The sequence below is a fragment of the Gigantopelta aegis genome, chromosome 7 (genome assembly GCF_016097555.1).
Source record: "Gigantopelta aegis isolate Gae_Host chromosome 7, Gae_host_genome, whole genome shotgun sequence".
Classification (NCBI taxonomy): domain Eukaryota; kingdom Metazoa; phylum Mollusca; class Gastropoda; order Neomphalida; family Peltospiridae; genus Gigantopelta; species Gigantopelta aegis.
Window position 1 is genome coordinate 19,011,208 of NC_054705.1, and position 25,622 is coordinate 19,036,829.

At 39.5% G+C, this 25,622-nt stretch overlaps 1 protein-coding gene across 8 annotated transcripts in view; it reads right to left on the minus strand.

Annotated features, from left to right (window-relative positions):
* LOC121376917 (potassium voltage-gated channel protein Shaw-like) overlaps positions 1–25,622 on the minus strand; it is a 238,419-nt gene that overhangs the window by 83,732 nt on the left and 129,065 nt on the right. For all 8 annotated transcript variants that reach the window (XM_041504720.1, XM_041504719.1, XM_041504716.1 and 5 more), the window contains exon 4: positions 1,560–2,850. In XM_041504720.1, the coding sequence (XP_041360654.1) occupies positions 1,560–2,069 (510 nt within the window). In that variant the 5' untranslated portion in view covers positions 2,070–2,850. The remainder of the gene's footprint in view (positions 1–1,559; positions 2,851–25,622) is intronic.

The window sequence follows — 25,622 nt, forward strand, 5'->3', positions numbered from 1 at the left end:
TTGTGGTTTTATGTAATGTGTATGTGTGTGAATGTGTGTGTGGGTGGGTGTGTGAGTGGCTGTCTGTGTGTATTGTGTTTTTATGTAATGTGTATCTGTGAATGTGTGTGGATGTCTGTGTGTATAGTGTTTTAGTAATGTATATGTGTGTGTGTGGTTTTATATAATATGTGTCTGTGAATACGTCTGTGTATATAGTGTTTTTAAGTAATTAATGTATGTGTGTGTGCTACATTTAACAGAGCTGCAACAATTTACAGTTTGTGAGGAGATCTAAAAACCTAAATAGTATTAAATGCAATTTAAGCTTACACATTATAGCTCCACCATCATTAAAAATTAATGCCTCTACTTCGCCTTCTGCAACTTCCATCACAGCAAAGACAAAAACGTAATGCTGAGAGGCTATTGTAGTCATCAGAAAAATTAAACCAGTAATTTGCCAGTATTCGACAAATGTTTGCAGAGTTCGAAATAAGCACTTGTCCGTTTGTCATGACAAGTAAAAATTTGCTTGGACAAACAAATTTTACCTCAATCGTTGTTGTCCTAAAAAATTTCCATATAGTTTCATTTTGAACAGACTTAAGAGCTCTGCTAAAAAGATTTTCAGAAGTAGCAGTGTTCGAAATAAGCACTTGTCCGTTTTGACTGATAAGTGAAAATCTATTCAGACAAGCGAAATGTACCTTAAAATTGGTGGTTGTCCTGTGGACAAGTGAAAATGTTCAATGCAGTTTCATTTTAAGCAATCAAAAACATCATCCTTGTACTTGAAACCAGTTATTTGGACAAGTGAAAATATTGGCGGACAAGTAGATTTCTAGATGTATTTGTCCATTTGACTAGTAAAGAAGTCTGCTTATTTCTATCACTGAGTAGGTATATTTAATTTTTTTCATAAAATCCAGTACATTAAAAATAGGTTCAAGGTGGAATATAAAGGATTCTACAACATTTTGTCTACCATATTTAATAGATCTTTCAGTGTTCAAGGGTTCAAGGGTTCAAGAGACAGAGACAGAGACAGAAACAGAGACAGAGACAGAGAGAAAGAGAGAGAGAGAGAGAGAGAGAGAGAGAGAGAGAGAGAGAGAGAGAGAGAGAGAGAGACAGAGAGAGAGAGAGAGAGAGAGAGAGAGAGAGAGAGAGAGAGAGAGAGAGAGAGGGGGGGGGGGGGGGGGGGGGGGGGGGGGGGGGAGGGAGATACATTCTAAAGAATTCTACCACATTTCATCTACCAAATAGACCTTTAAGTGTTTCACTGATTCAACAAAAGTGTGAGATATTAAAAACAGAGAAAGAGGGAGAAAAAGAGAAAGAGAGAAAAAAAGAGAAAGCAACAAAACAGAATAATTAAGAGACTAAGAGAAATGGAAACAAAGAGAGACACTGAGGGAGGGAGTGACAGACAAATATAGACAGAGAGACAGACAGATAGAGAGAAAGAGACAGTAAAAAAAACCCAGAGACACAGAAAAACAAAAAAATATATTTTAAAAACACAAAACCTTAATTATCTTTTTTTTTCAAAACTTAATTAACAGCACAGCACTTGCCTTTGCAGATGATGATGAGTAGGGCTCGTCGAACAGCGCCCAGATCTTCGGCTTGATCCGCTGCCAGCAGTTCAACTCCCCCTGCCGGTACTTCTCCTCGAGGCCAAACTTTTTCATAATATCCTCCTCCGTGGGCTTGTCTGTGTCGAGGTCGAGCCGGTCGAGAATAGCCAGCACATCCTGTGTGTCCCGGTGCTGGGTGTAAGTCATCCAGCAGCACGGCTCCACCTGGTTCGAATCCAGGCTCCAGAACTCTAGCTCCTCCTCGAACAGGGGCCCACACACGTCCGTTGGGTAGTGCAGCTTGCCGCTGCGGTAGTAGTTGAGTATCTGCGCGAAGACGCCGGGGTGCCGGTCGAAGAAGTATTCGTTGAGGACGGGGTCGTAGTTGGCGAGGGCTTCTGTTAGCCGCGACAGCCGCGTGGCTGGGATCTTCTTGAGGGTCGCCTTGTAGGTCTCATGGCGAATCCCACCCACGTTGAGAATAACTCGGTTATCCGCATCCGCCATCGATGTCGTCACCAGATTTGTTAACGTATATCCGTCATAAATTGTATATCTAAGTTCCTATATATATATATAAACGTATATATATTTGTTCTTTATTCCTTTCTTTTTTTGCAAATTATATATCAGGGTTTATATATATATATATATATATATTTTTTCCTTTCTTTCTTGCAAACTATATATCCGAGTTTTTATACATACATATATGTTTTGGTTTTTTTTGCTATGGAAAGACTTTTTAAAAATTACAATAAAAATCTCTGATGGTATTGTTATTGGCTCAAATCATCGTAACATGTCATAAACAACAAATATATGGTCACACGTCCAAATATGGTCACACATCCAATGGATTTGTAAATATGCCTGAAGTTATCTCCCTTTGCCTGAGTTATCTCCCTTGCTCCTGTCGGAGAATTATCACATGAAGGCAAATGCCGCACACACAACAAACAGGAGACTCCAGAGATCGTGAAATATTAAAACAAACATCCACAACAAAAAAAATTATTAAAAAACAATTTCAATTCACTATTCACAATTGGGAATGGGTGGTTTGGAAACTGTTACCAGCTCTGTATGTCAACATACTTTGAAGTAATGAGTAAAGTTGTGAGTAATTAAAATCGTTGGCACTGTGAAGTCTTTGTTATGTTATCTGTGCATCCGAAGCTCCACTTATAATATCTGTGATGCGTACAGCGCCCATTCCGCCCTCACCTGTATAATGAAGTCATATGTAGAGCACCGTTTCTCAACATTCTTAAAAATGTGGCAAAATCTGAAAAAAGAAAAAAACCACACAAATAGAATGCTATATTATTATTATGAGAATGAAAAAAACAGAGTGTGGTTTATATGCATGGTGGTTACCGTAAAATTCATAAATAAAGCACAACGTTTTATAAACAGTACAGTGTAATTCAAAATTTAAAAAAGTAGCTGCTTATAGACCAAAAAATACGGTAAATGCATTTTCAATATCTTGTAATCCAGTAAAAAGAATGACGAACCCTCCACAAAGTGCAACAAGATGACACATAGTCATCAATATCTCTAGTTCATTTAAAGTTCAAAGTTATTTCATTTTATCTCCAACTTACAACCCTTCATTTTTAAATATGACACCCAAAGAGCAGTTTATTTTTATTATGAAAAATCAGGACCCAGCCAACATAGGTGTTATTTGCAAGTTGGTTTTCCAGTATAATGAATAGATTGTAGCAGTAACAGACATTTATGTGTATATGAAACTAGAGTCATTAATTGTTTGTTGATATTGCAACTGTTTGATGTTATGTTGTGCACTCTGTTCCCATGTGGAATGTTTAAATGCAATAAATTTTATCTTATCATATCTTTAAAATAAACCTCAGCATAAGCACAGCATGTCCTGCTACCCCCCCCCCCCCCCCACCCCCCACCTCCATACTTATGAACTGATAACTGCCCTCATTTCACTGGTACATGTATCAGAAGAAATATTGAAAAAATAAAAACTCTTTCGTGTATCAAAAGACATTTAATAAAATCAGGTTGTCGGATTTAGCTGAGTCGGTGTTTGCTTGACGTGCTTGTGTCACAGGATCGAACCATCTCGATGGATCAATTCACTGACTGGGTTTACCGGCCTCGGTGGCGTCGTGGCAGGCCATCGGTCTACAGGCTGATAGGTACTGGGTTCGGATCCCAGTTGAGGCATGGGATTTTTAATCCAGATACTGACTCCAAACCCTGAGTGAGTGCTCCGCAAGGCTCAATGGGTAGGTGTAAACCACTTGCACCGACCAGTGATCCATAACTGGTTCAACAAAGGCCATGGTTTGTGCTACATTGCCTGTGGGAATCGCAAATAAAAGATTCCTTGCTGCTAATCGGAAGAGTAGCCCATGTAGTGGCAACAGCAGGTTTTCTCTCAAAATCTATGTGGTCCTTAACCATATGTCTGACGCCATATAACCGTAAATAAAATGTGTTGAGTGCGTCGTTAAATAAAACATTTCTTTCTTTCTTTCTTTCTGACTAGGTTTTTTTCTTGTTTCAACCAGTGCACCATGCACAACCCTATCTGTGGGAAAGTGCATATAAAAGATCCTTTGCTGCATTAGGAAAAATGTAGCAGGTTTACTCTGATGACTACGTGTCAGATTTACCAAATGTTTGACATCCAATAGCCGATGATTAATTAATCAATGTACTCATGGTGTCGTTAAACAAAACAAACTTCTTTTTTTTAATATAAAATCACCAAAACCATTGAAACACATTGTGAGCTTATGGGCTTTTTTTTTCATTCGCATACATATAAGTTCACAATAGCTACCAAATAAATTCATTCAAATTGTCATTATGTTTGTATGTCTCTTGCGCAAACCAACAGTGCATCAAGCGAGCACTTTACCACTTGGCTAGGTCTTGCCCAAAAGGCTATAATAATATCGATTTATAACTTGTTTATAATTTTTTCCTTTGTTTTTTTTATGCAACTTGATGTAGTGCACATCACATGAAGTACAGTTTAATATCCTGGGATGTTTCACAAAGTGATCTTAGTGCTATGATCACTTTAAGTGTATACGGTAGTTATGCACTTAAATTGATCTTAACGTCATGATTGCTTCGTAAAATGGAGCCTTGTTCACTGGACATAAATCAATATGTGACTGAACTTATCGTCATATTGCTGAGTTGTACCTTCTCTGCTAACTTTAACCGGCCTCAGTGGTGTCTTGGTTAGCTAGCCATCAGACATAAAGCTGGTAGGTACAGGGTTCGCAGCCTGGTACTGGCTCCCACCCAGAGCAAGTTTTAATGACTTAATGGTAAGGCCACTACACCCTCTTCTCTCTCACTAACCACCAACAATTAACAACTAACCCACTGTCGTGGACAGACAGTCCAGATAGCTGAGGTGTGTGCCAAGGACAGCATGTTTGAACCTTAATTGGATATAAGCACAAAAATAAGTTGAAATGAATGAAATGCCAACTCTAAAATCAGGAAATCAGTGTATATTTTGGATATGGACTCTTCATATATTCAAAGGCATGCATGGTTGCTCTTTTCAGCTCCCAGGGCAAGACTTTGATCAGTGGTACAGCGCTCGCCTGATGCACGATCGATCTAGGATCAATTCCCATCGGTGGACCCATTGGGCTATTTCTCGTTCCTGCCAGTGTTCCACAACTGGTGCAACAAAGGCTGTGGTATGTACTATCCTGTCTGTGGGATGGTGCATATAAAAGATCTCTTGCTGCTAACTGAAAAGAGTAACCCATGAAGTGGCCACAGCGGGTTTCCTCTATCAATACCTATGTGTGGCCCTTAACCATATGTCTGACACCATATAACCGTAAATAAAATGTATTGAGTGCGTTTTTAAATAAAACATTTCCTTCCTTCTTCAGCTCCCCACCACCACAGAATTTTTTTAAATCTTCCCGATGCCAATGTATATATTCCCACTGCTAAACGAAGGGTCAGGTTACTCCAAAACAATATTTGTTTTAAACGATGGTCTCATCTGAACGCACCTGAAAACATACAGGCTACATGGAAGTCTGCATTATAATCTCACAAGTCGAAATGTTCCATTCTTAGGGCAATTAACTTCCAACACGTTTTTCTGGAATTTGACCTTCCCAATCCGACCATCCCACGAAACAAAGAACACACGTCCAAAGACATCACTCCGGGCAAGAAATGCCACAGGTATAACACGGTGTGGAAGAAAAATCAGGAATTAAGAATTAGTGGAATAGGATTATGCAAAGACAAACTTATTTATGATAGAATTAGTGTAGGAAGTGTCTGAAACCAACTTAAGTCCACGAGATTGCCTCCTAGCATCAAGCATTTTGTTATTAGCTTGACAGCCGCATTTCCCATCAATATTAATAAATAGAATTAAGCTTAGGCCGAAAGAAAAAGAAATCATTTTCACCTCCAGTGTATCGCGTGTATCGATCAGTTTTATGGCATACGGTTAACAGTACAAATGTACCCTTTGCGGACAAGTGTGGGATCTAGTTCAGTGGTTAGAGTGCTCGCCTGAGGTGCTACTGGGTCGTATGGTCAAACCCTTTCAGTGGACCCATTGAGGATTGGTTCCCTCAACCCAAATCAGGCCAGTATCATAACGATATCTAGAGGGGCCACAACTTCTACACAGGTGTAGAAAGGTGCCAAAAAGTGGGAGGGGGGCACACACACACTTAGCTATATAAGTACATATGTATAAATATATAAAAACCACCGCCCCCGCTTCCTACGCCAGTGTTCTAGTGTGGAGGCCAAAGTCTCTAGTAAGAGTGGGGGGGGAGCACAATCTACATTTTTATCTTTATTTATATAAAGTTGGACAAAGCAATTTATATTTTTGTCCTCAAGTGGGGGGCACACACTCCTATACCTCCCTCCCCTCCTCCCCCTACCAGTTCCTAAAGGCCTGCAAATAATGCCCTACAATTGGTAATATTTCACATCCATTTATCAATTTTATTACCCTGCAAAAAAAAAAAAAAAAAAATACAAACAGGAAAATACGACCATCCAATGCAATGATGATGATGAAAAATAAATTACCTTGATTGGCCACAAGGGAGTTGATGAAGTACTACAACAGGAGAGTTATAAAAATAACACGGAGAGTCAAGGTTACTAAGAACTTTGCACCAGCATCAAACACATACACAGATGGTATCTATACATGCTCGTACCAGTGTCTGTTTGCCAATCTACTACAGCAGCGGGACAGATGGTAATCGAGCATGCTGGTTGTCAGGTGTGTGTACATATTAGAGCAGTTCCAGAACTTGGTTTGGGAGGGGGGGGGGGGGGGTGGCAGGGAGGGTAGCATACTATTCAAACATGTTGATTATCAGGTGTGTGTACATTTTAGAGCTGTTCCATGACTTGGTTTGGGGGGGGGGGGGGTAGGCAGGGATGGTAGAATACTAATCAAGCATGCTGATTATCAGGTGTGTGTACATTTTACAGCAGTTCCAGACTTGGGGGGGGGGGGGGGGGGGGATCAAGCATGCTGATTATCAGGTGTGTGTACATTTACAGCAGTTCCATGACTTGGTTTGGGGGGTGGGGGGGTAGGCTGGGATGGTAGAATACTAATCAAGCATGCTGATTATCAGGTGTGTGTACATTTTACAGCTGTTCCATGACTTGGTTTGGGGGGGGGGGGGGGGTAGGCAGGGATGGTAGAATACTAATCAAGAATGCTGATTATCAGGTGTGTGTACATTTTACAGCTGTTCCATGACTTGGTTGGGGGGGGGGGGGGGTGGCAGGGATGGTAGAATACTAATCAAGCATGCTGATTATTGTGTGTTTTTAGAGCTGTTCCATGACTTGGTTTGGGGGGGGGGGGTGGGTGGCAGGGATGGTAGAATACTAATTGCTGATTATCAGGTGTGTGTACATTTTAGAGCTGTTCCATGACTTGGTTTGGGGGGGGGGGGTAGGCAGGGATGGTAGAATACTAATCAAGCATGTTGACTGCCAGGTGTGTGTACATATTACAGCAGTTCCAGAACTTGGGTTTTCATTTTTTTTTTTTTTTTTGGGGGGGGGGGGGGGGGGGGGGGGGGGGGTAGGCAGGTATGGTAGAATACTAATCAAGCATGTTGATTATTAGGTGTGTGTACATTTTACAGCTGTTCCAGAACTTGGGTTGGGGGTGGTGGTGGTGAGAGTAGGAAGTTAATGGAGGATGAATCGTTACCATTGTGTATACCCGGTATACATTTTATTTTTATCTTTTACAAATTATGGGGGTGGGTGGGGGTGGGTGGGTGGGGTAGGGGCGAGCTGGAGAGGGAAGAAGGTCAATGGGTATGCCTGTTGTCAGGTGTCAACATTTTGGAGCAGTTTAAAAAATTAACTGGTAAGCAGTCAATCAGTTATGTGTACAGAACAAATATCTAACATGTTTTTGATTATCCTAGAGCTTGCAGAAACTAATATAATAAATACACATATTTTATTCTTAAAAAATCCATCACCAACAAACATATAATAAAGGTAACTAGAGAGAATTAACTGTTAGACGAAACACCTGGCACAACCTGTTTTTGTACAATCATACCAGACACAAAGAGTACAAATAGAGAATTAACTGGTAGACGAAACACCTGGCACAACCTGTTTTTGTACAATCATACCAGACACAAAGAGTACAAATAGAGAATTAACTGTTAGATGTAATATATACTACTAGAAACAAGTTAAGTGTCAAGAGATTTTTTTTTTTAAAAACTGTCCAAAGTTTGTTGCAGTTAAGATGGGTGTTGTCAAACAGACGTTTTAATGACTAAAATTGCATTATTAAATATATTTTTACTGCATAAAATGTCAATGGCTGTATATTAAATGTGTTTCCGATTGTTCTAGCCTTTATTCTAGGTCAAATTTCGTTTTTTATTCCCTAATATTTATATTTCCATACGTATGAAATTACTGGGAGACCAAAATGTTTATTTTGTTTAACGACACCATTAGAGCACATTGATTTATTAACCATCGGCTATTGGATGTCAAACATTTGGTAATTTTTACATAGTCTTGGAGAGAAAACCCACTACATTTTATTTCATTAGTAGCAAGGGATTCTTTATGTGCACCATCCCACAGACAGGATAACACATACCACAGCCTTTGATATACCAGTCATGGTGTACTGGCTTGAACGAGAAATAGCCCAATGGGCCCAGCGATGGGGATCGATCCCAAACCGGCCACACATCAATTTTAAGCGAGCTCTTTACCACTGGGCTACCTCCCAGCAGTATTGGGAGACTAAATCCAGTTTGGGCTACTAATAAATACTAGGACAACAAGAAGCACATTAAAAATACAGACCCTGATATTCTAAACAAGAAACAATATTCAGTCAAAATATTTTATATGTCGGAAACCATCATAACAATGGCAACAACCACAGGAAAAACCACAAGTGCTTCATTTAACTCAACTATGGTTATATGACATCACACATATGGCTAACAATAACAGAGATATTTACAGAAAAAACCTGCTGGGCTACTCTTTTTAATCAATTAGCAGCAAGGGATCATTTATATGGACTATCCCAGACAGGACAGCACGTATGATGACCGTTGATATACCAGTTGTGGGGCACTGGTTGGTACGGGGGAAAACCCAGTCGGGAGAATGGGTCCACTGAGGTTTGATCCCACGATGCAAGTATTCATGTGATTGCTCACCTAGCTCCATGTCAGGACAGTACATACCATAAACATTTCGACACCAGTCATGAAGCACTGGCTGAAACCCGAAATAGCCGAATTGGCCCACTGACACTAGCTATCCCACAGACAGGACAGTACATACCACAAACCTTTTGACACCAGCCACGAAGCATTGGTTGAGACCCGAAATAGCCCAATAGGTCCACTGATGAGGATCGATCCTATATACCGACAATGCATACATCAGGTGAGCGCTTTACCACAGGGCTACATTCTTCCCTTTTAATCAATTAGCAGCAAGTGATCTTTTTTTAATATGCACTAGCTGTCCCAGACAGGACAGTACATACCACAAACCTTTTTACACCTGCCATGAAGCACTGGTTGAGACCCAAAATAGCCCAATGGGTCCACTGACGGGGATCGATCCTATATACCAACAGTGCATACATCAGATGAGCACTTTAGCACAGGGCTACATTTCTTCCCTTTTAAACACTGGATTTATCTCACGAAAAACATCTGACCCGTAAATAAACCAGCCTCGGTGGCATCATGGTTAGGCCATCGGTCTACAAGCTGGTAGGTACTGGGTTCGGATCCCAGTCGAGGCATGGGATTTTTAGTCCAGATACCGACTCCAAACCCTGAGTGAGTGCTCCGCAAGGCTCAATGGGTAGGTGTAAAACCACTTGCACCAACCAGTGATCCATAACTGGTTCAACAAAGGCCATGGTTTGTGTTATCCTGCCTGTGGGAAGCGCAAATAAAAGATCCTTTGCTGCTAATCAGAAAGAGTAGCCCATGTAGTGGCGACAGTGGGTTTCCTCTCAAAATATGTGTGGTCCTTAACCATATGTCTGACGCCATATAACAGTAAATAAAATGTGTTCAGTGCATCGTTAAATAAAACATTTCTTTCTTTCTGACCTGTAACTTGTTTTGAGTAGTATATATAAAGTGCATTGAGATGTGTACGCATAATAATATTAACCATTATGTTGGTGACAAAGCGCTGCTATTGGGAATGCAACACATGTTTACAAGAATAAATGTATTTGTTCATGCTAAAATTGGAACCAGTGGTAGAAGGTGTAAACAAATACTACATACCCATGTATATAATTAAAAAACAAACGAAGAACATGTACAGTAAAACCCCACCTAATGACCACCCAGTTTCTAAGACCACCCTACTATAAAGACCAATATTTTAAAGATCGTAATATTTTATTATGTTATAGTAAAGCTACCCCAGTATTAAGACCACCCCACTATTATGCATTACAACCAGTAAAGTTAGACCCAAATGGTAAATTTCAGTGCATTTAGACTCCACAAATGCAACCACAGCATTTACTTGTCACATCACATAGGCAACAAATAACATGGTAAAATCTTGCCTAGTTGTCCACGCTATGGTGTTAAAGTTAATTGCAGGTATATGTGTTGCTCAAACTAGCAATTAAATCATCTTACATTTATTTTGTTCGAAAGACAAAGGTGTTACTTTTGAACTAGGAAGTCATAATTAATTTCTGGAAGGTAGGGCGCACAGTCATTTTATTGTATAACTTGCACACAATAATGTTGAAAAGTAACAGTTACACAGAGTAACATGTATTTTTATGAAAGCAAATGACATACATGTACTAGTACCATCCTAGTACTTTATTTTTCATAAAAACGGACAAAAATGCAACTATTAGCTGCAATCAGTCAAATGAGACAGAATTGACATGTTTGTATTGCCTCTCTCTCTCTCTCTCTCTCTCTGTCTCTCTCTCTCTCTGTGTGTGTGTGTCTTTCTCTCTTTCAATCTCTCTCTCTCTGTATGTGTGTGTCTCTCTCTGTGTGTCTTTCTCTCTCTCAATCTCTCTCTCTCTGTGTCTCTCTTTCTGTGTCTCTGTCTCTCTCTCTTCTGTGTCTCTCTCTCTCTCTCTCTCTCTCTCTCTCTCTCTGTGTGTCTCTCTGTGTCTTTCTCTCTCTCAATCCCTCTCTCTCTCTCTCTCTCTGTGTCTCTCTCTGTGTGTGTGTCTCTTTGTCTCTTTCTCTCTGTGTGTGTCTCTTCTCTCTGTGTGTCTCTCTCTCTCTCTCTCTCTCTCTCTCTCTCTCTCTCTCTCTCTCTCTCTCTCTCTCTGTAACTGTCTCTCTCTCTCTCTCTCCCTGTCTCTGTCTCTGTCTACATGTATATCATGTACTTTTAAATAAATTATTCTAATGGTTACAGTCCCTTTAAAAGTTCATTAATATGGTCAACACAGGGCAATTGTATTGGACAATATTTCAGTCAGAGATGCAATATATCAAAGAACATCCATCCTCTGGAAATCGTTTTGTAAAACTTTATGGACAACACATGGCCTCATTATTTTGTAAAATTTGCTGAAAGACTTGACTATACCTTTCACTACATGATAACAGCCATCTTCGTAACAGGTGTGCAGACTTACTGCAACTATGAATCTTCTTTCACAGAGATACACAACAGCATGCAAGAATCATTGATACGGCAATTGCAGGAAAAACATTATTTTGTTTTCTTTTCTATTGCATTCCAGTTCCAGGCCCATGCTTACAAAAGTTTAGAATTTACATTAAAATCTTTGATGATATCACGTGCATGCAATTTGTGTGGCATATACTGCCATGACATTAAAGTCTAAAAACTTTATTAAAGACTTGAGCCAAGACTTTTAAACATTTTATAAGCATGGGGTAAGATTCCCTTGATTCAAAATATCCACAGTTAAAGTTTGTTTTATTTAATGATACCACTGGAGCACTTTGATTCATTAATCATTAGCTATTGGATGTCAAGCATTTGGTAATTAATTTTGACATATAGTCTTAGAGAGGAAACATGCTACATTTTTCCATTAGTAGCAATCCAGAAATGGGACCTGGGACGGACATGCTCAAAACATTAGTGGTATATGAGCATGTTAAAATTAGCCGCTCCACTCCATTAGTAGCAAGGGATCTTTTATATACACCATCCCACTGACAAGATAGCATATACCATGGCCTTTAATATACCAATTGTGGTGCCTTGGCTGGAACGAAAAATCGCCCAATGAGCCCACTGACTAGGATCGATCCTATACTGACCACACATCAGGCAAACATTTTACCATTCGGCTATATCCTGGCCCTTGAAAATATGTATGCAACTCTGTACAGACTATGTTTAATAATAGCAGGGTATAAACATAACAATATCTTATCTAATTATAAAATATGTATGCAACTCTGTACAGACTACGTTTAATAATAGCAGGGTATAAACATAACAATATCTGATCTAATTATGAAATATGTATGCAACTCTGTACAGACTATGTTTAATAATAGCAGGGTATAAACATAACAATATCTTATCTAATTATGAAATATGTATGCAACTCTGTACAGACTATGTTTAATAATAGCAGGGTATAAACATAACAATATTTTATCTAATTAAAAAATATGTATGCAACTCTGTACAGACTATGTTTAATAATAGAAGGGTATAAACATAACAACATCTTATCTAATTATGAAATAGGTTTGCAACTCTGTACAGACAATGTTTAATAATAGCAGGGTATAAACATAACAATATCTTATCTAATTATGAAATATGTTTTGATAGTCATTAACAGAATGTGATAGGTGAAGTTTGAGAAAACCAGGAATGGTGACCTATATAATTACATGTAACTATACAGAGGGAATGAATGAATGAATGAATGTTTATGAGACAGACAGACAGACAGTCAAAGAGACAGCACATAAAAGAAAAGAAAAAAGATCTTTGAAAAATTTCCAGTAATCTTGAAAAGTATAGGAGAGTTATAATTGTTAGTTTTCAAAGAAGAACAAAGGTAAAGTTAGATATGTTTAATGATACAACTAAAGCACATTGATTAATTAATCATCGGCTGTTGGGTATTAAATATTTGGTACTTCTGACAGGTAGTCTTTAGAAGAAACCCGCTACAATTTTCCATTAGCAACAAGGGACATATTTTATATGCATTTTCCCATAGATGAGGAAATATCCAATGGGTGTGCAAAGGTTTGACCTTATATCCATAGCAACTCAAACATGCACTCTACCAACTGAAGTAAATTCCTCCCCATCATTTGATTTCCACTTATTTTCGTGCTTATATCCAATTAAGGTTCAAACACGCTGTCCTGGGCACACACCTAAGCTATCTGAGCTGTCTGTCCAGGACAGTGGGTTAGTTGTTAGTGAAAAAGAAGAGGGTGTAGTGGTCTTACACATATCCATTGAGTTATTAAAACTTGCTCTGGGTGGGAGCAGGTACCGGGCTGCAAACCCAGTACCTACCAGCCTTATGTCTGATAACTTAACAATGACACCACCAAGGCTGGGTGTTTTTTTTAATTAGCAGCAAGGGATCTTTTATATTCACTTTCCAACAGGCTTTCCCATCAAAGAACACGAACAGCTAAGAACAGCATTTGGGTATAGCACTAAAATCAGAGATTTTGGAAAAACCTACAGGCTTTCATCTCTGTGTTACCATCCAGCCAGTGCACCATGACTGGTATATCAAAGGCTGTGGTATGTAGTACCCTGTCTGTGGGATGGTGCATATAAAAGACTCCATACTGCTAATCGAAAAGAGTAGCCCATGAAGTGGGGACAGCAGGTTTCCTCTCAATATATGTGTGGTCCTTAACCATACATCTGACGCCCTATAATCATAAATAAAATGTGTTGAGTGTGTTGTTAAATAAAACATTTCAACTTTCTTTCTCTGTTACCATGTATAAATCCATAAGTTAGATTGTTATATATTATCCCTGCAATATGAAATGGGTCACATTGACCTAATTAACTAGATATTCCATCTGCTAGATTGCTACATTATCCCTGCAATTTATAAAATCCAGGTAGGTCACATTGACCTAAGTAACTAAATATTCTATCTGCCAGATTGCTACATTATCCCTGCAATAAGAAATTGATGTAGGTCACATTGACCTAATTAACTAGATATTCCATCTGCCAGATTGCTACATTATCCCTGCAATAAGAAAAATAAGTAGATCACATTGACCTAATTAAATAGATATTCCATAGATCTGTCAGATGGTTTTATTATGCATGCTATATGATATCTGTTGTATATGCGATGACCTAATTACCCGGTTAATTATCCCCTGCACACTATCATTATCCCTGGAGTGTGAAATGAGTAATGGTCTAGGCACATGTATACATGCATGCTACATCTGACAGGTGTTTTCACAATCACTTTAATTTCCATTTCAAGAAGCTATAATGCACGTTTTGAAAGCACTGTAACATGAGCGTATGGGTATCAATGGTTTGCCAGTAATTAATATAATTGTATATGATAACTCAATGCAAATTGGTGTAATATACTACTCAAAAGAATTTAAGGGTCAAAAATGTATAACCAAATAAGTTTCAGAGTGTATTAGATTGATGATGTAAACTACACCAAATTTTTTATTTATTGTTCCATATTTACAAAAAACCACAAATAAACGTCACTGTATACAAGAAAGTCACATGACATGCTGTCAAAGTTGAAGGTTGTCAAACATGGATTTTACACATTAGAACATTCGTTTAATAGTGTGTGCAGGGGTGGGGAAAAGCCCTTTTTTCCCGGTCTGGGACCAATTCTCGATCTCTGAGACCGAAATTATTTTTCAAAAACGTGCGTTTGCCGGTCCCACTTTTGTCATTCTTGTCGGTCCGAAGCACTTGTCCGTTTCTATTATAGGAACAAATTCCTATCCGCCAATTGGATCAGCCTGCCCAGACATTGGCATCTTGTGCATGATTTAAAATAATAACAAATAAATAAATAGTGGTCAAAATTGACTGGTGTTTCTGACGTCTGTGATTATAAAGTCTGCCATAAGTCCGAGCTACAATCAATCTACTGCCACTAGGCTAGACATTTGTCAAAGCCGCTGTGCTGGTCACCAGATAAAACAGACGTTAACAATAGCACCATTCTTGGTGAGAAGGCTACCAAGGTATTACACTCCAATTAAAACAAAGGACCCAGAGTTTGCAACTGGTCACAATCAACACGTTAACGCCTGTGTACGGAGCTCTGTCGGGTCGAGTGTCAGAGTCCGAGGCAACAGGCTTTTGTGAAATACAAACTGCTTGAAATAGCATAAAATATACTGAAATAATCTATAAATGTGTTTCTTGTTGACTGTTCAATGTAGTGTATCAAATAATTATAAAGGACTTTAAAATAAAAAAAAAGGTTTACACCTCTTTTTAAAAAAAAAGTGGGAGTGAGTTGGAATAGCTAAACCAGCTATCTTTAGAGCCAGGAGAGGTCAAATGTCATCCAATCGGCGATAACGTTATTAATTGCTTTGTCTAAACGTGTGCCAGCTCAAGTTGACAAACGCTCCAATGGTGTTATTGTTTATTAATTTTCAGGACTACTGAATACTGGTACTTTTTATACATATATGGGAGTTAAAATGCATAATTTTTATTCCTTTTTTATATTATTTATTCCATTATGTAAAATAAATATAAAAAAAAGTTTTTTGCTGATGGGATCAAACATTTTGTTTTTCTTTTATGTTTTGATGTTTATCATTTCGCGTTCATGATTCAAGATAAAAATATACAAATGCCACTATGATTTTGTTTTTAGAACACTATTTGGCAAATATCACCTTTTAAATGATTTTACTATTTTTATTTGTATTCCTTTCTTCTTATCCCTCTACCCCCTCCACCCCGGTAGTGATGACATCAACGTGGGACCGATTGACAATTTTATTTTTCCCCACACCTGAGTGTGTGAATCCACCCCTGGCGCGAATACACTCGACACATCGTTGCCTCATGCTGTTGATCAGACGTCTGAAGAACTCTTGGGGAATGGCCTGCCACTCTGCCATAAGAAGTTGACCCAGATCATGAAGGTTGGCTGGAGGGGCATGGTTATCCCGAACTCTCCTGCCTAATTCGTCCCAGGCGTGCTCTATTGGGGCCAAGTCAGGCGAATATGCTGGCCAATCCATCCTGGCGATACCTTGTTGTCTGAGAAAGTCCGTTACCACCCTGGCGCGGTGGGGTCTGGCATTGTCATCCTGCAGAACTGCCCCGCCACCAATCTGCTGAAGGCCTGGGAGAACCAACGGCCGGATAATCTCATTCAGATAGCGGATTCCATTCAGATTGCCATCCACCACATAGAGGGGGGTCCTGTGGTGGATAGAGATGCCGCCCACACCATGACGCCGCCACCACCGAACCGGTGACGTTGTCTAACGTTAACGTCAGCGAAGCGCTCCCCAGGACGTCTGTAGACACGAACCCGACCGTCGTTGAACTGGAGACTAAACCTGGACTCATCAGTGAACATCACTCGACCCCACTATACACGTTGCCACCGCAGATGAAGCGTGCACCAGTGACGTCTGGCCGTTCTGTGACGTGGTAGGAGTGGTGGCGACGGCAGCATAGATTATTGGCTCTCAGACGATTGCGTATGGTTTGATCAGACACTCGAGTTCCAGTCGCAGTCCGCAGATTGTCACGTAATCGGCGTGCAGTGGTTGTGCGTTGACGTAGAGCCATATTGGTGATGTAGCGGTCCTCTCTATTTGTAGTGCTTCGGGGTCTTCCCGAACGTGGACGATTTCGAACAGAATTCGTTGCTTGGTACCGTTGCCACAGTCGGCCAACGACACTCTGACTGACACCAAGTCTCAGAGCAACATTTCTTTGCGTATTGCCATCCTGAAGCCAAGCAATAGCCCTTCCTCGATCTTCGATAGTCAGTTGAAGTCGTACCATTGTCGAATTTGGAGTGTGCACCGTACACGAACGCAAGCTCCAGTTATACGGAAATTCAGCATTGGGAACATGGAATACACGTGCAAAGCGTGCAAATGAAGCGCTTTGTGAAAAAGCAAGTTATGGGCACTTAGCAGACCTTTCGCTTTCACCCTAATTTACGTGCAAATGTAAGCATGTTTTCGCCATTAGAACTAGTCGACAGTGTCAATGACAGTGGATTTTAATTCATTTATGTGTTGCTTAGACCCACTTTCGTCAAAATGGAACAATACCATGCGTGACATTATGGTCTAGCTAATATAATTGACATTCAGAAAATAATGTCGAAAATATCGTCTGACCCTTAAATTCTTTTGAGTAGTATATATTTGTAATGATATTCAAACCTCCCACAGAGATTGGGATTATTTTTGTACAATATATATATATATATATATATATATACATACACATATCTGTCTGTCTGTCTGTGTCTTTGACTGTCTGTTTCTGTTGGTCTGACTCATCTCTTCATTCAACTGCCATATGCCTATACACTCACTGACCCAGCCATTCTTAAAGATATACATTTGTGTATACTCAACAAAATTAATTAAGGACTAGATATTTTGGCATTTTTCTTTGAAAATGCCTACCGTATAGTTTGACATCCAATAAATAGCCCATGTATTTTTCTGCGGGGTGTCGTTAAACATTCATTCATACATTGAATATGGTTTCAAAAAACATATAGCTTCTTCCATTATAAGGCATCCTTTTCTTTTCTTTCTCACAGGACAGCACATACCACAGCATTTGATCACTCATACCTGGAGACTATTGGATATATAGGACAGGATGCTACACAGTAAGACCACAAAGGAAGGATCAAAGTACAATGTTACAAAATGTCACTAACTTTCCTTTCCTTTCTTTTCCCCAAACAGGACAGCACATACCACAACATTTGATAACTCACACCTGCAGACCACAGGCTACATGGTTCAGGACACTGCATAGTGGGACCACCAAGGGAGGATCCACATAGTGTGATGTCTTGAACAAACATTCCTTTCCTTTCTTTTTCCAAACAAGACAGCACATATCACAGTAGTTGATAACTTACACCTGCAGACCACTGACTACATGGTTCAGGACATTGCCTGGTAGGACCACCAAGGGAGGATCCACATACTGAGATGTCGTTAATAAGCATTCCTTTCCTGTTCTTTCCCAGACAGGACAGCACATACCACAGCATTTGATAACTCACACCTGAAGATCACTGACTACATGGTTCAGGACACAACCTGGTGAGACCACCAAGGGAAGATCCACATACTGAGATGTCGTTAATAAGCATTCCTTTCTTCTAACAAACCCAATGGTTAGTGATACCGGTAGTGATGTGCTTGTATTCCCACCGACTCAGACATTAAATCATGTGGAAGGATTTTTGCCTATCTCTGTGAAGAATTCTGTCTAATTCTGGCCTGGCCTGATATGCTATTGTGAATGTTTATTGAATGAGACAGAAGTGTAAAAGGAGCACGTGTTTGCCAGTTACCTCCCTTTTCCTGCGCTTTCAGATAGCATCTGCCGCGCTTGTTGGTAAGATTAACGTGTCTACACAGACATGACTTGGTGTTCAATGGTACTGGCTTCCTGATACAATCAGTACCAGGGACAACGGTAAACATACCATCGCTTGTACTGGCAGTGTATTTATACGCTACAGAACACGTGCTTGTAAAACTTTTAACGTAGCCAGGTGGTAAAATGCTCACCTGGTGCAAGGTCATTCTGGGCTTTGTACCCATCGGTAACCCACTGGGCTATTTCTCATTCCAGCCAGTGCACCACGACTGGCTCTATCAAAGGCCATAGTATGTGCTATCCTGTCTGTGGAATTGTGCATACCGTATATCGCTGTGTATTAGCCGACTTTTTGATACAAAATTTATCAAGTCAAAGGATGGGGTCGGCTTATCTAAGGAGTCAACATTTTATTGGAAATGTAAAGTTAGAATAGTGACGTCACGGCTTGACACGATCTATTGTCATTATTGTGCTCTGCATTTCCGCTTTCATAAAGGTTCAATATTGCATTTTAACACAAGCTATTACAAATAAAAGATATTAAAATTGTATATATATGTTCATCTTTAATAAATGTTGGTGTTTAAAAGTTATTTAGTAATATTTATCTGTTTAAACAACAATAAATGGTGACCGATCAAAACAATTTCGGAAAACTTCGCAGGTCACGTGTCATTACAAAACTGCTTACTAAACCGGTGAACACGTTAATTGTTCCAGCTTCATTTGTTTTGTTTGTCGGCTTGGGATTTATCGACACGGGTGGTTGGGTATGGTAGGGTATAGCCGACTACATGTAGTAATGAAAAGACCGATTAGCACAATCAACAATGCAAACAGTCACTGTGTTTTTAACGTGTGGCTGCAATCAAGAATGTTTAGGTATATTTCGCTATCTTGGTACTTATATTTTACGAGAAATAAATTAACCGGACACCGTTTCTATAAACAGAAATCGGCTACTGCTTCCGGATAAGTTTGCTGTGACAAATGACGTTTGAAAGCAGATGTACTTTGTCATTTTGTAGACCACACAGACATCTGACTTGGTTAGTTTTATATAGGGGGGTCGGCTTATATACAAGGTCTATAATTTTAAAGCCGATTTGGAGGGTGAAACTAGGGGGTCGGCTAATGCATGGAGTCGGCTAATACACAGCGATATACGGTATAAAAGATCCCTTGCTACTAATGGAAAAATGTAGTGGATTTCCTTAGACTAAATGTCAGAATTACCAAATGTTTGATATCCAATGGCCGATGATTAATAAATCAATTATGCTCTAGTAGTGTTGTTATACAAAACAAACTTTAACTTTATATGCTACAGACCACATGCTTATAAAACTTTACGGTCTAGACTCATCTTTACTAACATCGTCAGACTTAAATGTCATGGCAATTATAATGCCTACAATTGCACACACGTGACATCATTAAAGGTTTTAGTCTAGACTAACATTTTATATGCAAAGACCCAGAAAATGAAAGAAAAAAGGAAGGAAATGTTTTATTTAACGACACACTTAACACATTTTATTTACAGTTATATGGCTTCAGACATGTGGTTAAGGACGAGAGAGGAAACCTGCTGTCACCACTTCATGGGCTATTCTTTTCAATTAGCAGCAGGGGATCTTTTATATGCACCATCTCATAGACAGGATAGTACATACCACGGCCTTTGTTAAACCAGTTGTGGAGCACTGGCTGGAACGAAAAATAGCCCAATGGGCCCACCGACGGGAATCGGTCCTAGATCGATTGTGCATCAGACGAGCGCTCTACCACTGAGCTATGTCCCGCCAGAAAATGAAAGGATTGTTTATTTAACAATACCTCGGAACACTTTAATCTATAGCTGTTTTGTGTCTAATAACTTAACACACTAAGTGGACCTTGCCGTACTTCCCACTCCTTCCATATACCTTAGTAAACCGTGATGATTAATTATTATTAATTATAAATTTAAAATATATAGTTGAATTTATGGTAAGCCAAAGTTTCATTTTGTATAAACCCGCCATTGGGCAATTAGATCTGGTTCAAAATTTGTCTTAATAGTCCGATTAAAATATTTTTAAATTAGTGAGCAGTCTAAATTGCGTACAAATTTAAACAAATAAAAATAAAACATTTGGATATACGCAAACAAATTTAGTTTTTGGCTATTAATTTTACAAAATATGTATCCATTAATTAAAAAAATTAAAAATTTCAGTTGCTTTCTTTTACCCCTAACCCCTTTTCTCATTTGGGACACATTTTCTGGCAGAAGTCAGTCTGTGCCCTCAGTGAGCGTGTTTGAACATTAATTTGATTAAACATGTTAAATTCCGACATTTGATCTGACAGTCTTATGTGGGCATACATACATACACACACACACACACACACACACACACACACACACACACACACACACACACACATACATACATACAATATATAGATATTCATACATCAATACATACATACAACTTAACACACGTTTACTCTGATGGTTGGTCTAGAGACAGAAATGTGCTAATGCCACTTTGGCAAGGGATCTTTAACATGCATTTTTCCCACAGACAGGACAGGACATACCACAGCCTTTGATGAGTCTAGTTGGAATGGAAGAATATTAATGAGTTCATAGAGGTCCATCATCAAGACCATATATTTATCCATAGGTCCATATAGTGGGTATGTCATGTTTTCTCCTTAGGTCATGGCATACATAATGGTCTACATGTCTGCCTCCATTTTCACTATAGGGGAGTTCCCTATGGTGAAAATGGAGGCTGGGACTGTTAAAACTTCAGAACGATGACCATAAACCTATTTTCCTAAAAACATACATCCACTACTTTATTGACTACACCGGCCTCGGTGGCGTCGTGGCAGGCCATCGGTCTACAGGCTGGTAGGTACTGGGTTCGGATCCCAGTCGAGGCATGGGATTTGTAATCCAGATCCCGACTCCAAACCCTGAGTGAGTGCTCCGCAAGGCTCAATGGGTAGGTGTAAACCACTTACACCGACCAGTGATCCATAACTGGTTCAACAAAGGCCATGGTTTGTGCTATCCTGACTGTGGGAAGCGCAAATAAAAGATCCCTTGCTGCCTGTCGTAAAAAGAGTAGCCTATGTGGCGACAGCGGGTTTCCTCTAAAAACAGTGTCAAAATGACCATATGTTTGACGTCCAATAGCCGATCATAAGATAAAAAATCAATGTGCTCTAGTGGTGTCGTTAAATAAAACAAACTTTACTTTTATTGACTACAGATCACTGATTAACCCATTAAAACTACAGCACCTTTTGTCCAAACCCCTTTCTGTCCTGGAGAGGCAGTCCAGGCTGCTGGACTGTGTTCCCAGGACAGCATGCTTGAACCTGAATTGGATATAGGCCTGTTAAATTCTACAAAAGAAAGAACGGACGAAAAGGCATATATATCCAGTCTCATTTAAGCCATAAGACTTAAGGTTGGTATATACTGAGTTCTACCCAAAGCAAATTTAATGACTAAGTTGGGAAGGTGTAAGGCCACTATACCAACTTCTTTCTCACCAATAACTAACAAACTAACCATAAACCCACTGTCCTAGGCAGACAGTCCAGATAGCAGAGGTGTATGTGTGTCCAGGACAGTGTACGTGAACCTTAATGGGATAAAATCATGTCAAATACTGCCAAAAAGAGAAAGTGGAATCAAGCAGAAATGAAGGAAGAAAGAAATATCATTTTATTTAAAAACATCTTTTAGTTACGGTTATCTGGCATTGGACATATGGTTAAAGGCATATTGTCACAGACCACTGACCTATTTAATGGTTTAACAAAGTAGTACCTGAACAAAAATTATTTGATTTGTCCCTAAATGTACTTTATTCAACCATCTTCATAACCACCATACTGCATTTATTAATGATATTTTGTAAAAATAATTGAATTATGGCAATGGTCCGTAATTCAAAAACTAAAATTGCCGAGAGGGATGACATGGATTTCACTCCATCATGGTTCAGTTAAGATGATGCGATAGCTAGATTTGGTTTCCAACAATTAATGTCATTTTTATTTATTATCAATTTTTTAGAGAAATAAGGTCCTTAAATCCGTGACAGTATGGCTTTAAGGACCACACAGATACTGAAAGAGGAAATCCATACAATGGGCTACTCTTTCCAATTAACTGCAAGGGTTCTTTGATAGAGAAATAAGGATAGTACATACCATGGCCTTACAAATGGAACCGAATCAGATCAGTGCTTTACCATGGGCTACTTCATCAAGCACATTGATCATCCTACACAAATATTTGGTAAGTTTTACATATATTCTTACATAGGAAACCTGCAACATTTTTCCATTAGTAGCAAGGGGTCTTTTATATGCGCCATCCCACAGGCAGGCTAGCACATAGCACGGCCTTCGATATACCAGTCGTGGTGCACTGCATTAACAAGAAATAGCCCAATGGGCCCACTGATGGGGATCAATCCAAAACCAACCCCGCATCTAGCAGGCGCTTTACCACTGGGCTACGTCCTGCCTCTGGTTGGAATGAGAGAAAAAATCTAAGAATGTGTCCACTGAACACTTTAAGGGATGCACTAAACAATATTTAAGACAGGTGTATCAAAGCATCTCCAAGCACACCTCAATAAAATGATGAATATTCAGTGTACATCATTATCAGAATATTTTTGTATAGTCTATGTGCATAGTGGAACTTTTAATATTGGTGTGGTGTACAAGGACAGAAGGATGCACCATTCCACAGACAGGGCAGCACATATCACAGCCTTTGATATACCAGTCGTGAGGCACTCAACACATTTTATTTACAATTATATGGCATCAGACTTATGGTTAAGGACCACTTCATGGGCTACTCTTTTCGATTAGCAACAAGGGATCTTTTATATGCACCATCCCACAGACAGGATAGTACATACCACGGCCTTTGTTGAACTAGTTGTGGCGCACTGGCTGGAACGAGAAATAGCCCAATGGGCCCAACGACGGGGATTGATTGCAAAACGACCGCACATCAAGCGAATGCTTTACCACTGGGCTACAACCCCACCCCACATCAAGCAGAAGATTCATCACAAGCTGTCTAACTCCGATCAGAAAGCCAAGAGTCCTGAGAGGCAGCTGTGGAAATGCAACAGCTGGTGCCTGTGCAAATAATACTTAACCTTGCTTTAAGGAAAATAGCATCTGTGATTTGTGCTAGCCAACAGGCACTTTTTCCCCAAACACTCTCTAAATATCAAGTGGTGATGTTTAGAATATAGTATCTGGAAGTCGTAATATGATATTCAAATAGCTCTTCCCCCCATCAAAGAGTCAAGATGCAGAAGAAAAGCTGAGAGAGAGAAAAAAAGGTGTTAACACAAGGTGAAATTTAATAACTATGTGTTCAACAAGTATATGAAGAAAACCCACACACAAACACACACTCAAAAAAAATTAAAAAAAGAAGAAGAAAAAAAAAAATAAATAATAAAAAGCAACAAAGAAAAGCTAAAAAGCTTTTGTATATTGTCAAACAGGTGGAACTATTAATACAGGTAAATCAGAAAGGACCATTTAATCAATGGGATTCACCTGTCTACCCTGGGTCATACCTAAAATATTCAGGGTGGGGAGGGGAGGCAGTAAAAAAAGGAATTTGGACACATAAATATGAAAGTAAAGTTTGTTTTATTTAACGACACCACTAGAGCACATTGATTTTTTATCTTATCATCAGCTACTGGACGTCAAACATATGGTCATTCTGACACTGGTTTTTTTAGAGGAAACCTGCTGTCGCCACATAGGCTACTCTTTTATGACAGGCAGGAAGGGATCTTTTATTTGCACTTCCCACAGGCAGGATAGCACAAACCATGGCCTTTGTTGAACCAGTTATGGATCACTGCATGGTCAGTGCAAGTGGTTTACACCTACCCATTGAGCCTTGCGGAGCACTCACTCAGGGTTTGGAGTCAGTATCGATCTGGATTAAAAATCCCATGCCTCGACTGGGATCCGAACCCAGTACCTACCAGCCTGTAGACCAATGGCCTAATCACGATGCCAGCGAGGCCAGTCATAAATATGAGGACTTCTCCATCAAGGCGAAAAGGGCATTCTTAATCACTTGCACTTTTCAAATAAGAATAATTCCTTACTCCCCGCCACACCCTACCCCAACACACACACACACACACACACACACACACACACATACAGACACAGACACACACACACACACACACACACAATCATCGCACTAGGCCCTGGTACCTTCCAACTTCAAGCAAGGTGTTTTTGATCAAATGAAGTTTTCAACATGTACATCCCACACACATGCATGTATATGAAAGTGATCGTGTATATTTAACAGTTCTGGAGATTGTTAAACATACATTTCAGAGACAGTTGGTTTGTGTCTTAAATACCACTTCTTGTGTAAGATAAGCTTTACAAAATATGTTGGGTTTTTTTTCCAATTATTTCTTCAACATATAGAAGAAGGAATTGTTTTATTTAATGACGAACTCAACACATTTTATTTACGGTTATATGGCGACAGACACATGGTTAAGGACCACACATATATTCAGAGATGAAACCCGCTGTCACCACTTCATGAGTTACTCTTTTCAATTAGCAGCAAGGGATCTTTTATATGCACCATCCCATAGACAGGATAGTGCATACCACAGCCTTTGGTGTACCAGTCGTGGCACACTGGCTGAAGCGAGAAATAGCCCAATGGGCACCCTGATGGAGATCGATCCCAAACCGACCGTGCATCAAGCGAACATTTTACCACTGCCCCATCTTGTGTATATAAAGATACGGTGTACAAAATATGTAAAACAAAATTGTCAAAATATTTATCCAGAGAGTCTGTAACATATCGCTTAT